General features: G+C 39.3%; 1 protein-coding gene across 20 annotated transcripts in view; it reads right to left on the bottom strand.

The window, feature by feature from the left end:
• The window catches only part of itpr1b (inositol 1,4,5-trisphosphate receptor, type 1b), a 121,601-nt gene that overhangs the window by 10,511 nt on the left and 98,413 nt on the right, over positions 1–12,677 (bottom strand). For all 20 annotated transcript variants that reach the window (XM_061783506.1, XM_061783510.1, XM_061783512.1 and 17 more), the window contains 8 exons: positions 11,791–11,913; positions 6,973–7,148; positions 6,562–6,726; positions 6,222–6,411; positions 5,644–5,727; positions 4,465–4,613; positions 3,014–3,179; positions 1,268–1,428 (listed from right to left, as the gene is read on the bottom strand). In XM_061783506.1, the coding sequence (XP_061639490.1) occupies positions 1,268–1,428; positions 3,014–3,179; positions 4,465–4,613; positions 5,644–5,727; positions 6,222–6,411; positions 6,562–6,726; positions 6,973–7,148; positions 11,791–11,913 (1,214 nt within the window). The remainder of the gene's footprint in view (positions 1–1,267; positions 1,429–3,013; positions 3,180–4,464; positions 4,614–5,643; positions 5,728–6,221; positions 6,412–6,561; positions 6,727–6,972; positions 7,149–11,790; positions 11,914–12,677) is intronic.

The raw sequence follows: 12,677 nt of genomic DNA, 5'->3' as shown, positions 1-12,677 counted from the left end.
AGGATGCAGGAGATAGGCTCTCATGGAAAAGGATGACGCGCTGTGGCGACCCCTAACGGGACAAGCCGAAAGGAAAAGAAGAAGAAGAAGAAGATTCAGGACCTAAACCATTTAGTGATTGTTTGCTCGTTTGGCAAACTGCAGGGGGTCCGGCAGGGGGCCTGTGACACTCTTGAGGTGGTCCAGCACGAGGCGTTCAAAGGACTTCATGACCACAGATGTCAGGGCGACAGGCCTGTAGTCATTCAGACCCGAGATTGCAGGTTTCTTGGGGACTGGGATGATGGTGGAGTGTTTGAAACAGGATGGTATCGTATAGTTATATATAATAGTTCAAACTTAAAGTGCAAACTACGAGTTTTCCCCTTCAGTGTTGGACAGGTGATCAACCAGCACGCCAACAAAGAGATCCTGCGACATTTTCTTTGTTAATAATAAAAATCAGTGTGCGAGAAGATGTGAGCGTTGTAGCAGGACAACCCGTGGCTGCTTCATCATTACAATGCGCCTGCTCACAATGCCCTGAGCATCTGACAGTTCCTCGATGAGAAGGACATCACCTCACTGGAGGAACCTCCCTACTTACCTGACCTGGTGCCGTGAGATTTCCTCTTCTTTCCAAAGCTCAAGGGGGTAATCAAGGGGATCTAAAGACGTGGACTACATCAATATGGCCATGACGACAGAGGAACAGAGGATCCCTAAAGAATCCTTCCAGGATTGCATGAAGGCACGGCACCGAAAACTGGGAAAGTGCATTAGACGCCGGGGGGATATTTCGTAGGGGAAGCATTTTAGTTTGGATTTGAAATACACTGTATCTTTTGTGACAAGTTCTAGAACTTTTCTGACATACTGCCAATAAAATCGGTCAGATTTCGGTCAATAACTCTTTTGCTGTGTGTGAGTGTATGTGTGTGTGTGTGTGTGTGTGTGTCTATGTGCGTGTGTCTCTGTGTTCCGCAACTGCCAGGGGGATTAAGAAATGTATGCCAGAGGCAGACGGTCTGGATGTTAATTCTCTATCCACAAAGCCGAGTCACGCAATAATACTTCAGAAGAATTCAAGGGGACGGATTACCTAATGCTGACTTGTTATCCTTGGGTCAAAAGGTCAAGACAGTACTGTGTAATACCTGTGCAGTAAAACAAAACTCTATAGCAGATGACTCAATTTGAAGTTGTTGCTTGAATGCTCAGAGGGAAAGGTGGAATTTTAACAATAGAACAGTAGGAAAATATTGTATGTGCATTCCAATAACCTTACCCTGATCATTTCAGCCACGTAGCTCTCAGGGCCAGTGTACTCAGTTGAATCTTTAACCTTCACCAGGACGATGAAGAATAGGTAGTGCCACATGTTGTGTTCAACTTTGATGTGCTCTTCAAAGGTAACAGTCTTATTGTCAAATTTGTCTCTCTCTAGACCTGAAACAATAAAGGACAAATACCCACACAAATGACACACATGTAGATGTAACATTAAGAACACACTTTCCTAAACAACTATTTTACTATTATTTACTTGAAGCTAACTTGTGGCAACATGACGTATTTGTGCTTGTGACCTCAGGAAAAAAAACAGGAGGAAATGTGGTCATGTGGGCTGGGCAGACAAAGTGTCAAAGCAGTCATTTGCTATTTGTGCATTTTCGTTGCACTAAATTATGGTTAGTGTGTCACTATCCTTACATGAATTTTAAATAAATGGTCAAAACTGCCTTGTCAAACATCCATAAGAAGGATTAAATAGCCAACAATTAAGAGTTTAGTGACAGGGTCTATGGATCTAGACCAACAATAACAAAACAAAAAAAAGTGGAAAAAAACACACTCCACCTCCTCAGCCAGCAGCTCTTTTGACGTGACTAACCAGTCATTCTGGGAAGCGGAGGCGTTGTTTACACTACCCAGAAATGCAGCCCATTTCTAAACTGTTGTGACGCTGCATCACCTCTGCGCTATGAGTTACGGTGCAGCGCAACAGTTGGACTACATAGCTATAGCTACTTCCACTTCTAAGAATACCACAGTAAATTTGGAAGGACCGGAAACAGCACTTCAAAAGTCATAAGTCGTTGCCATATACTTTAGCCACATTTAGTTGCCAGGTTTTGTGATACAAAAAAATGAGATCAGATAAATCATTTCAAAAACTTTTGCCAATGTGACCTATATCCTGTAAAACTCAAGTGGAAAAAAAATATTTTTGAGAAGGGAAGGAAAAATAAACAACTGAAATAATGTGCACACCCTCTTATAACTGGGGATGTGGCTGTGTTTAGAATTAACCAATAACATTCAAACTCATGTTAAATGGGAGTCAGCATGCACCTGCCATTTAAAGTGCCTCTGATTAACCCCAAATGAAGATCAGATGTTCTAGTAGGCCTTTTCTGACAATACTGAAGTTACATCCTACAGCACAAGCCATGGTCCGCAGAGAACTCCCATAGCACAAGTGAGATCTCATTGCTCAGAGGTATCAGTCAGTAGAAGGAGCACAGTGAAGACAGTCATCCTCGAGTGAAAAATATGATACAACAATGATATTACCAAGAATTGGACTTCCCTCCAAAACTGATGAAAAGACGACAAGAAAACTGGTTAGGGAGGCTGCCAAGAGGCAAATAGTGTCTGTTTACTGCATGTGATAACAATCTCCCATTTCTTCATATGTCTGGGCGACGGGTTCTTATCTAACATAGAAAAACATCCAAACTGGGTTATATTTAGCAAAAAAAGAAAAAGAAAAAGGGAAATCTCCCAAATGCTTGTGGGAAAATGTGTTATTGTCCGGTGAAACCAAGGTTGAACTTTTATGGCCATAATTAAAAATAAAAAGTCATTCATCTTGGTCTAATTTTTAATAACACAATAAATGGCATTTGAACAGGGCTGTGTAGACTTGTTATATCCACTGTACATAAATAATTAGACAAAACTTAAACCTTCTTTTTCAAATGTGTCATCAAAAAGGCGGGGGGGGGGGGGGGGGAACAAAACAACATACCACAAATAAAACATGTTGTCTTCAGGATTTCCTCTTTCTTTTGCTTCTCACTCCTCAGGTCAGCAAATGTATCAATAATGACACCAAAGATGAGGTTGAGAACGATGATGATAACCATGAAGAAGAACAGCAGATCATAGATCACCCTGGCTGCAAAGAGCGGCTCCTGGTCAACCCAAGAGAAGAAACAATTTTAGTTGTAGCCACACACGGATGAATAGACAGTCCCGTACACCTCTCGACCTTGGGAGTTTTCACAAATTTTTTCCTTCTCTTCTTTCCATAAATTTTGCATCTAGTTATATATCGAGTCATGCTCAATGGAAATAAAATAATTTTAACCTTGTGAAAACCGTAAAAAGAATCAACGATGATAATAATATTCTTTCATGATGCAATAGTCCCAATGGAACAGTCTTTAAGTAAACAGTTCTAGTTTTACCCTTAAAAATATGCAACATGATTTTCCTTGCATAATTATTATCCAGTTTCTTACAGACTATTGTACAGTATTGCCTTGAGATACGAGTTTAATTTGTTCCGTGCCAACGCTCTTAACTCAAAATACTCTTCTCTCAAATCATCTTTCCCCATTGAAATGAATGGAAATGTCATTAATCCATTCCAGCCTCCCAGTCTCCCCACAGAAAAAAGGTTTTTGTTTTTTTAATAAGGAAAAAATGCACTCTATAATATTGTACTTTATAAAAACACAAGGTGATAAAGTAATTAAATAGAAAGTAAAGCACTGAACAGTTTGTGCATAATTTACTAATGTTTCATCCATCAGTGTGCTGTACTTTTTGGTGCGCCCACCTTGGCCACTGGGAGACACTATTGCGTAGTACAGTCATGCAGACAAACAAAGAACAATATATTTTTTCTTCTGCTGTTCTATCACTCAGTGTGTTGCTGTAACGTTTGTAATTTTTTGTGTGTCAAGGATGAATAGTATATGCCTGTTTTGTTCCACCATATGCGTTCAAATATCTGTTTCTTAAAGGATTCTAAAACCACGATTGTCGATGCTAACTGTGAGCATGCCAATGGCGTTTTTCATTCATTTGTTCGTCGTTTGTTAGCATTAAGCTACCGGACTTTCCTAAGGTAAAGCTGTGGTTGTTTTCCATACATAACTTATAATTCTCTTTATTTTATGCTTGGTTTGACCATAAACTTCAAGTGGGACTGGCATGGAACAGCTTGAAATGTTCACCATTTGTTAAAGTGGTGCTAACTTTGAATTGAGTTGAATTGAGTTTACTGCCACCAAGCGCTCGTATCGAATGACGAATGACGGCTCGTATCTCGGGTCACTCATATCTCAAATGTACCACTGTATATCTGAAACTACACTATTAACAAATGACAACTGAATTCACTGATGACATAATTTTGGTATAGTGTTGTAAAAATAAACTATTTGGGTGTGATTTCATTCCCTTTTGTACCTCTTTGGATGGCTTCCGCAGTACATCCCCAACACCTCCTCCACTCCTCAGGCCATGGCTCAATACTGTGACAATGCACATGAGTAAGGAATCACACGTTCGTTCTTTGTCCTCTATCACCATTGCAGATGGCTGGATGGCAAGAGAAGCTACAGAGAAACACACACACAAACACGCGCACACAAACAGTGAGTCTTTGTGTCTCTGGGCAAGACAGTAATCCGTCAATTGCTTCTAGGTCGGCATTGTAAATGAGAAACTGTTCTCAATTGCCTTACCTTGTTAAACAAAGGAAATTATAAAATCACGATTTTCCTCTTGGAACTAAGCATTGTGTCTGCTGAGACACCTGTTTTCTTATTAAGCACCAACACAGTCTTTTAACCTGATGCCATACCTGTCCATTATGGTGTCAAAGGAAGCAGCATGCACACATGTGTGCACACACAATAAATAAAGAGAAAAATACTGCTTTGACAGAGCTTAGCTAACTGACTTGGCTACATCAGGGTCTTTGAGGTCATAATGCTTCTGGGAACTTACCAAAACTAACTAAACAAAACAAGTCACCAGACACCCACAATCAGCCTGGCAAGAATCCAAAAAAGGCTTGTTTTCCCAGGCAGTCGCAGGATTCATCATGGTTGGCTGAATTTGAAGGTAGCATGTATGTTCCTAACCCATTGGAAGCTTTTCCCATCAGGGTCAATAGGTTTGCAAGAACCTCTTCTTTGAGGCAACAGCCGCTCCCCGCCATCACAGAGTAGAACCATTGACCTGCTTGGGCCTAATGGTCGTCAACCTCTGACCTGTAAACCCCATGGCCCTATTGAATGTTTGAAGCTTATTCTCGTGAGACAACAAGGAGCCTTGCCATTTCACCCGGCAAACTCCAAAGCCCCCAACAGACCCAGCAAGTTTAAATCTGACCACCAGTCAGAGCAGATTACAGCCAAGCAGAACGAATCATCTTTGGCTGAATCAGTCATCTGCGAGGGACTGAAGACCGTAGCATTACACATACAAGTGTGCACACTGGCAGGCAGATAGACAGAATCATGCATTCACAGTTTGGGGTCTCCTAGGATTGCATGCACACAAAAATCTGACTTTAGAAGACCTTGTCCACCTAACCCAATGTGCAGACAAATTGCTTTTTTTTCTCCTCTTTCTACTTACGAGCTTCTGCCGAACAGTTCTCTCCATTTTCTTTTTGACACACTCCACCCGAGAAGAAGTGTCTCATAATACTGGCTCCAAGATCTGCGGGAAATCAACGCAAACCATGCATTAGTAGATTCTTTTTTTTTTTTTTTTTTTTTACCATTTTCTGTCAAATATATTTCCAAGTGCCTTTTTTAATGCTGAATCAAACCTCTTAAGTTGAATGCCCCTAAGGTTGTACAAGTTGGAATTCAATATTTTGGGGAAAGATTGCACAGAAATCTAGAGTTCAGACCACTGGCCTTCACGACCTTAGCAAAATCCTGCAGGGAGTGTGAACTCCGAAATATATATTTTTTCTTTTTTTGCTTGACCTTCTACCACAGAAGGTCACTGGTGATGACAATGGGAAATAATTTGATTACAACCATACCAGAAACAGAAACAACCACAACATATGTTTGAAACTAAAACCTCTCTGTCCTGAATGGTCAGTGCTCTACAACATGGCTATGGCAACAATAAGTCAATGACAATAATAAACCAGCAATGTAGACAATAAACAAAAGGTTATTAAAAGAACTGAGACATACCCAGGGATTTGTTGGGTATCCTGTCGACAGCCAAAATGAAATCGTCTTTGAAGAAGATGTACCCCACAATAGAGAAGAGGTAGACAAGTATAAGCGCCAGTACTGCTGTTAGAACAATGGAGCGGCCATTGCGAGTCACGCTCTTTATAACATTCAGCAAGGTCTCTTCTCGATAAATCAGATCGAAGAGCTGAAAACAGAAAATATTGTGTTTTATTAGTACAGTAGGGTGTTTTTTCCACTTAAAGCAAGTTAGACCCTGTTGTCACAACATTAGAATTTCTCTTCGAAAGAGGTTGAATGCATGCACATTTTGCAGTGTTTGTGTGTGTTCACCCACTAGAAGGCTATAAAAGAAGACATGGACGAAGACCCCCAGGGTGCAGATAATCAGGTACAGTAGGTGGTACAGGAACTCCACATCCATGATCATGGCTCCGTAGCCTCGGGTGAATGTTCCACGATTGCCAACAAAACTCATCAGGAAGATGACTTTATTACATAACTGACAAAAAAAACATGTAGAGACATGAGGCAGATCACAATGACAAATTCAAAGTGGAAATGCTGGACATGTCATTGTGAAGAGCACTAAAAATAAAGTAAAAGACAAAGACACTCACAGGAAATTTGTCAAGTTTAATTAGAGCCAACCTCCTATTGAGCAATATAATCTAGCTGGCTGTGACATGGTTTGGCTTTTGGTACAAATAGTTACTACTTGATTGGAGAAACAAAGGTTAATGCTTACATTAAAGCCACCCAGTAGAAGTAATGTGGGCTCAAGGCCCACAGAGAAGATGAGCCGCAAGATAGTAGAGGCAATGAGCGCCCGGATACCGTGAGGTTGAGGCAAAACGATGACAATAGCCAGAGAAACCAGCATGGCGAGCCACAGCAACGCAGACAGATGAGGTTCCAGGGTTCCTGAAGACAAGGAAAGCTGTCAGACTTTTCAATTATTAATAAGGTGGCCCAAACGTTAAATTAACATAGATCCTAACTTTACAAAACTAAGATTTATATGCATGGACTTAGTGTTAGCGTAGTGCCTTGTAAGAAGACTAAGAGGTTGTTAGCGAAAATATTCACCATTTTTCTATTTTACTTTTTATTTTTTTCATCATATCCCCACTTTGATAAAACACAATCTTCTGAACTATTGTAAAAGGATCCTGGTAACTTCGAGCATGAAGATTTAATATTCTTGGATTGCTATGAATCATTTTGGATATGTATTTTGACAGTTTCTTGATTAAATTACAGCTGAAACATATGCATTCACAAAAAAAAACACCAATTTGTCCATTGTAGAAATGATTTTTACTGTACATTGTCTCAATATCTTGCGACAATACCTCTTCGTTTTAAGTACTGTAGACGTCGGGTGAATGACTACCTCCTCAGTGGCACTTTAACACATTCCAGTTTTAACCATGAGGCAAAATAACAGGAAAATATTCATATCTCCTACACGCAACGTAAAAAGGGCCTGCTTGCCATTGAAAGCCTCCTTCTCGCCTCTGTGCTCACATCCAAGTAACACGTATTTGTTACATAACCCGGCCGGCTAAAAATATACTTGGCTCAAGCTGAATTCATCGGGGATGCTGCATTGTAGCACGCCGCTCTGGCGCTCGGACTTGGCAGCAAAGACAGACAGAAGGTTATACGTCACACACATACTGGCTGAGACCATGCATTTCTTCTTCTTGCTTACCCTGCCGCAAAATGACTTGTGGGAGCGGAACTTAAATTAAACCTAGAATACCTGCAGGCCTACATGATTTGTTGGAGGAAGTAATTCTGATTTTCCTGAGCAGATCATCGTTTTTTCCTATTTAAACAGTGGATTCACTGTTTGTTTTGGAAAGACAGCTCTATGTTGAATGCTCATTTGAGTTTTTTCTTGAATTGAAACAATATTATTACAAAACAATATGATTCATATGCAGGTAGTGCATCTGTGTTTATATATTACCTTTGTTAAAAACTGTGAGGTGGTATTATCAAGATTGCTGATTAGTTTGAAAGAGTTTCTTTTCCAATTTATACAAAACATCCTTTTTGTATCTTTTTTAAAACTATGTGACAATATTACAGACTAAATGTTAAGTCCTGGAATGAAGCCTCAAGCTTTCATAGGACCTTTGACACTCATAGCCATATGACATTTCTATAGCTACTGTACTCCAACAACCTCTTTAGTCCTACGAGGAAGTTCCAACAAAGGGGATCTCGCCGTTCAACCCTAGATCAGAACAATTGAAAGTTCATGAGTATCACAATGTGTGTCTTTTCTCTGCTCTGGAACAATGGAAGCCTTAATGGCCATGGCTTTGCACGTGTACACAACTACTACACTATTAACAGAGCAAAACAAAGTTTTGTCCAATTACACTTAGATTTGCACAGATTGCACAAATCAGTTTCAAGATATCTGCTTTGAAAAGGCACACCAACTGCTTATGCTGGGTTCGATGCAAACGCTTTTTCATATGGATGTGTCTCTGCTAACCATAGCAGTAAATGTACACTTTGCGAAGAACCATGACCAAACACATAATCTTGAGCAGCACAAATACAAAAACAGCTCTGTGGTCTGTGGGTATCTATTTTATCTACTTAAGTAAACTATGCTCAGTGTTCCTACACATTTGAAATTTCAAAATTCCATATTTTTTCCAGACCATAATTTCCAGACTTTTCTGTAAAATAAATAAATAAATAAAAAGACAATTCTGAAGTTTTGAGTCAATAGATAATTTATGTGACGGCTGGCGGTCTTCGTTGACTGGACGATGGCATAAAGTTGACACAGGGCATCATTGAAAACATCAATGGTGAATTGGTCAGTTCGTATTTGTCAGTTTTTGTGCCAAGAATTTTCTGTGCATTTTAATCACCTATTTTGTTGGTTTCTTCGTCTTGATTTCATCCTTCTAAATCTTTGTGCCACTCATTATTGTTTTAAATTCGCTAATTTCTGTCCTCGGAGTACTTCTCGTTTGCTTTTAAGAAAATCTGCGCATTCATTTGGAAAAATGTAATGATTTTTTTTGACAGGAACTACTTGAGACGTTCGAAGAGTGTACATTAGTAGCTGGGTGTACATTATTAGCTACTAATGTACACCCTTCAATGGGATTTTCTGAGGCAATCAGAATCGAGCATTCACCGCGACCATGGTATAATACTGTGTGCTCTCAAACAAAATTTGTATCTGCGCTTCCATGCGAATTATAAAAAAAAATAAAAAAATAAAACAAAAACACAGATCGATCTATATCTTTTTAGATATTCATGATTTTTTGTTTTAGAAAATAGAGCTGTTGTAACAGTCTTGGAAACATGAATATTTTTCAAGACAATAATTTCCATTTTCCATACTTTTCCAGACCTGGAAATGTATTACATCAAATTCCATACTTGCGTAGAAACCCTGTATGACACTCCCCTCTGAAAGTATTGGAAAAATGCTGATGCAAATTCCTTTGTTTTTGTTGTAGACAAACTATTTATACATCAAGAGTCAACATTTTATTTATTTATTTTTTTAATATCTTGAGCAAATCGCCAACTTAAAACAGCAAATTTTCTTTGAATCCACGCATTTTTATGTGAACCAAAGTATTGAAACAGGACACTGACAGGCGTGTTTTGTTGTCCAGGTTTGTCGTACTACATTGATTATTCAAAAAAATGAAGAGCACTGAAAGTCTATGCTTAGTTTGATTTGAGTTTTGCCTGCGAAGACTACATTTATACTAGTTAGAAGTGTAAAAACATGACAACCGGAGAGCTGTCTATGGGCACAAAACAATTTTGAAGCTAAGATAAGATGGTAAATCAGTCAGAACCATTGCAAAATAATGGCCATAGCCAACATAACCATTTGGAATTTGCTTAAGAAGAAATAAACCACTTACTTTATGTACTAAGTAACAGACATCGAAGAGCAAAAAAACAACAGCAGTTGATGATAGAAACATTTTCAGAGAAGGCTCCAGAATGACTGTTTTTGCAACCACTAGAGGGATAGAGGACACACCGGAAGATGCAAGCCATGAACTTGACAAGAAGAATACGAAGGTCGGGGTGGACTTTGCCAGTTAGTCCCGAAAAATCTGATACAGTTTTATGGACTCAAAGGACACATATTAACGTTTACCAAAGTGATGGCAAGGCTAAAGCTTTGAGAAATAATTGAGCGGCTCATGATCCCAAACACAAAGGCTCATCTGTAAAACTCAGTGGAGGCAATGGGTTCTGTGGCTTTTCCTGGGACATAACACATGATGGTAGCGGCAAAATTTCTGAAACATTTTGTCTGCCAATTAAAAGAACGATACAACCAGACTTCTTCATCCATGAAGCAAGATGATGCGGTGACTTTCGGTTTACCCATCATGTGATGCCACAACGAGTCAATCGCATGATTTGTTTGGCACAGTTTTTTACGCCGGATGCCCTTCCTGACACAACCCAGCCATTATTATTATTTTTTTTTTTATCCGGGCTTGGGATCGGCAGTAGGTGTGTAATGAACCTGCACTATCTGCACAAAAGCCAGCATGACCCAAAAGACAAAGCCAAAACAAAAAAGGAGTTCATGAGGCAAAGGAAAAGTGAGTCTCTATGCTGACCTAATAGAGAATGCATTTTCCTTGCAACTGAGGCCACTGAAGTGAGTCTTATATGGCTATTCCATCTTGTCATGTTTTGGTGGTAGGCGGGTGAGGCAGTGTTTTGTGGTGGATAGGCGCAATATTTTCTGCTCAGTGACAGAGTTCAGTTGGTACATGGTTTTCCACTGCTTTATTGTGACTTCCATCAACCAATAGTATTTCTTGACATTTCCTCTTTACATGACTAGTGCATGTGATAATAGCAGCCAATTATTTGTAATCATTGCTATGCCAATCTGAAAGTAGAAAAGGAGGTGTGAGGGAACTTTTTCCAATTTTGCCAAAAGGTGGAAAGCTCTCTTGTGTTCAACCCCATCAGAGCTAATTAGAAGTGGGGAATATCTGCTCTCAGAAAAAAAATAAAAAATTAGGGCGCATGTGATGTTGAAAGTGAGTTTTGTTTTTTCTTGATTAACTTCCAAAGAGCAGCACATTGACTCATTTTTTAAATGAAGCTGTCACTGCCATTATCTTTTTATGCATTACCAAGTACAATAAACATCTACAAGTAAACATTGAATAAAGAACCATATCAGCGACATTGAGTAAACATGGATAATCCCATTAGTCAATTAGTATTATTATTTTTTTGCACTAATTATAATCCGTCAAGAGGAAATATAACTTACACTTTGATGTGTACTGTATACATTTGTTGCCCAGCACACCGAGAACCAGATCACACACATGCAGGCATGCAAGGTTGCAAGGTTCCCTTACAGATGAGCTACTACCGCCGAGAATCTATGGATTATAGATTATTATCATCTTTTCTAAGCATGTGCTTGTTAGGGAAAAATACAATCAGTGGAGAATAATTACAGTACTTACAGGGAATCTAATAGAAAAAAAAAAAGAAAGGAGAATGTCAGCTGACTAACCTTCACGAAAGCCCTCCAGAGGGTAGAAGAAGGCGACCAGCAGGTTCATGAGAACAGCCAGGTTGAAGGAGATGCTGCTCCAGAAAGACATATTCCTGGAGCACCAGTAGAGGACGGGCTGGGCTGAAATATGAGTCATTGAAACTGATAAAGAAGGCCATAACAATTATTCATGTTAAGATGCAGACAGAATCTAATATAATAGTTCTAAAGAAAGTAACAGCAACAAAATAAATCTGATTTTAAAAACTACAACTCAGAAGTAGTTCACACCAAGCAGCATATTTTGGGAAGTTAATCATTTTGCACATCCTGTCATTGTCATCACTGTCATAATAATAATTGAAATAGAAAAGGCAACCGAAAGCGATGTCTTGAAATGAATGCATTTAATTTGCAACTGCAGGGACATTACATTTACAACAATGGTTTCAGTAAATTTGGCGCTTTTTAACCAGTGTGTTGGAAGGCTAGCAATTTGTGAATTAGTTCAAGTTGTTGTAAATAAAGGATGGCAGACTATGTGACCTTAAAACATAAGCACACCAGAACAGCATTTGTTTTTTTCTTTTTTCAGAAGCCTGTTGATTAAAATAGAGGAACTGAGGGTGGGGATTTTCAGAAGTTTAGCAAAAGACGTCATTCATGACAAGGGGTGAGCATCGGTGGAACAATTGTGGAACAATCTTCAAATGTGCTTATTCATTTTGGTAGGAAGTGAGGTAGTAGTCACTCCATGATATCAATGAAATCATCATCCTTTGGGTATGATCACAGGACAAGCCACAACACGCTTATCCAGCAAAAGAGGAACAAAGGGTAGTTCATTTACGGTACTCTTGACATCTCTCAGAGGGTCAACCGGACCTGCCTTTCTCAAAAGTAAA

This window comes from Phyllopteryx taeniolatus, chromosome 9 (assembly GCF_024500385.1).
Source record: "Phyllopteryx taeniolatus isolate TA_2022b chromosome 9, UOR_Ptae_1.2, whole genome shotgun sequence".
Classification (NCBI taxonomy): Eukaryota; Metazoa; Chordata; class Actinopteri; order Syngnathiformes; family Syngnathidae; genus Phyllopteryx; species Phyllopteryx taeniolatus.
This window is presented reverse-complemented; position numbering and strand designations above follow the sequence as displayed.